Here is a 2500-nt window from a genome sequence, read left to right on the forward strand (position 1 = left end):
ATCTCGAGGCGGAGGAGAGAGGAGGGAAGGGGGGGGGGGGGAATTGGAGGGCGAGGGGAGGAGGAGGAGAGAGGAGGGAAGAAGGGGGAATTGGAGGGCGAGGGAAGTGGAGGGAGGTTGGAAGGTGGAGGGCGGGGGGAGGGAGGAGGGTGGGGAGGAGGGAGGAGGGAGGTGGAGGGCGGAGGAGGAGAGAAGGGGAAGGGAGGGATGGAAGGAGTTAGGGAGGGATGGAGGAAGGAAGGGAGGGAGAGATTGGACTCATAGGGAGACATTGATTTATCGGGAATTGCCTAACTTCCTTCCGCCAAGCCCTGGTTCGATTGCTTGTTTTGAGTTACTTTTTTGTGTTCGAAGCTTGTTCGGAACTCTGTCGTCCATTCGGAAGTTCCGTTCTCATTTATCTTTTTGACAGGAGTATTTGCGTTCCTTTCTTTCTTGTTTTCTTTCTTTTTCCTTTTTTTAACTTTCAGATTTGTCACGTTGACGGAATGACTATTGTATTCAAAATGTGCATTTGTTAACGAGCGCTTGTAATTGTTTGCCTTTTTATTTTGTGTGGAAAGTGTTCGATGTTGGCCAAGTGACCTTTTTTTCTTCTTCTTTTGGGGCCTTGCTTCGATTAAAGGTTCCTCGATTGGGAATACACTCGATTTTATTTGTATGTTGTGTTTGATGTTTTGATTACGTGTTTGGCGGTGTTGGAGCGAACTGTGCGAGGTGTAGATCGATTTTCTTTCTCGTGGTTCATGTTGTTTGGTTTCTGAAATAATACGAGTCTTTGATGTGTCTTTCTTACTCAGTTTTCGGTTCTTCTCCTTTCTTATAACTGACCCTTTAACACGTCACTGACATGTCCTAACACTTGGTCTTTCGCTTACGTGAAGGCCCAGATAGTAGAGAGGAATTTAAGATGTGTAATAATAAGAAAAAGCATGGTTTCTCCTTTCAAAAAAAATGCGTTGTGGAAAGTTTATTTTTGGGGCCTTTTTTTAATCTGTGCATTCTCTTCAGGTGTTTAAGCACTTTACATCTTTGTAGTAACTTATATCTAGTCGACTTGGTACAGGTTTTACTAATGCATTTCTTTCAGATATTTCTTCAGGGTTCTTTTCTTATTGCTTGGTTAACATTCTTTGTTGATGTGCAAGATTAAACGTATGTGTCTTTTCTGGTTTATTATATTGTAACCATGGGTTTCTCTGGGTTTCCCACACTTTAAGACTGTGTACTTCATGTAATAGGAGAGAAGTGTGTATTTAACTGGACTTTTGGGTTTCTGTATAATTTAGCATTATAAATTATATGTTTAGATGCGCGCGCGCACACACACACACACACACACACACACACACACACACACACACACACACACACACACACACACACACACACACACACACACACACACACACACACACACACACACACACACACATGTTTGATACAATAGATTTATATATTTGAATTGGTTCGCAATCAAAATCTAAAGTCATAGACCAAACCCAAAAATCGAGGCAAATACCCTACCCTCCCCTCCCTCCCCACACCCCCTGACTGAGTGTGGCCTCCCCCCCCCCTTACTGGTGCATTTTGATTCAGTCCCTTGTCCCCCGCCCAGGCACCGGGAGCAAGCGGTCTTCCACGCACGGCAGTCCCTATGGTAAGAGGTCGGCGGCATGTGCACCCTGTATACATGCATGTGTAAATAATGTGGAATGATATTTTGTTTCTGTTTGTCTTCTTCTCTTTTTTTTTCGTTTCTTCGTTGCTGTCGGAGGAGGAGGAGGAGGAGGAGGAGGAGGAGGAGGAGGAGGAGGAGGAGGAGGAGGAGGAGGAGGAGGAGGAGGAGGAGGAGGAGGAGGAGGAGGAGGTTGACGAATGGCGGTCTTCAGCAGGAGTTGCCTTTGCATGTGTTGATTTTTGCAATTGCTTTTGCACAGTGACTTTTTTCTTCTTTAAGCCGTTTCAGAACTGAGAAGTGACATTTTTATTATGTGATTTGTATTTGTGTTTTGACGCGATTTCGCTGCTTTGTAGATTTTCTTTGATAGGAGTGAATTAAGAATTAGCGATGAGATGTTTTAAGGTTCCGAAGAATGTGTAGTTGCTTGTTCGTGCTGGAAGAAAATCTGATCTTTCGACAAGTACTTCTTTCTTAATGCATGCGCAGATGAGCACCGTGGAATTACGGATAAAAGATCGTATTTCGCAGTTTTATTGGCATGGCGTCTAGGTAGAAAAGTTTGTTTTGATTAGTTGGCAAGTTGGTTTGATCAGCGGCGGGTTGTAAGTGCGGTTTGACGGAGAGTAATGTAGATTTTCTCTATTTGAATATTATAGATAGTCTCTTGCGTTGGCTTATTGTGTTCCAAAAGCGAGTTTCATCGTGTTTTTCTTTTTCTTTCTTTCCCTCTTTGTCTCTTTCTTTCTTTCTCTCTTTGTCTCTTTCTTTCTTTCTCCCTTTGTCTTTTTCATTCTTTCTCTGTCTCTTTCTTTCTTT

At 43.3% G+C, this 2500-nt stretch overlaps 1 protein-coding gene across 11 annotated transcripts in view; it reads left to right on the forward strand.

Annotated features, from left to right (window-relative positions):
- didum (dilute class unconventional myosin) overlaps positions 1-2500 on the forward strand; it is a 247071-nt gene that overhangs the window by 234811 nt on the left and 9760 nt on the right. For 7 of the 11 annotated variants that reach the window (XM_070114610.1, XM_070114618.1, XM_070114611.1 and 4 more), the window contains one exon: positions 1619-1660. The exons of the other annotated variants lie outside the window; for them this stretch is intronic. In XM_070114610.1, coding sequence (XP_069970711.1) covers positions 1619-1660 — 42 coding nt within the window. The remainder of the gene's footprint in view (positions 1-1618; positions 1661-2500) is intronic. 11 annotated transcript variants of the gene reach the window in all.

Source organism: Penaeus vannamei, chromosome 36 (assembly GCF_042767895.1).
Source record: "Penaeus vannamei isolate JL-2024 chromosome 36, ASM4276789v1, whole genome shotgun sequence".
NCBI lineage: Eukaryota > Metazoa > Arthropoda > Malacostraca > Decapoda > Penaeidae > Penaeus > Penaeus vannamei.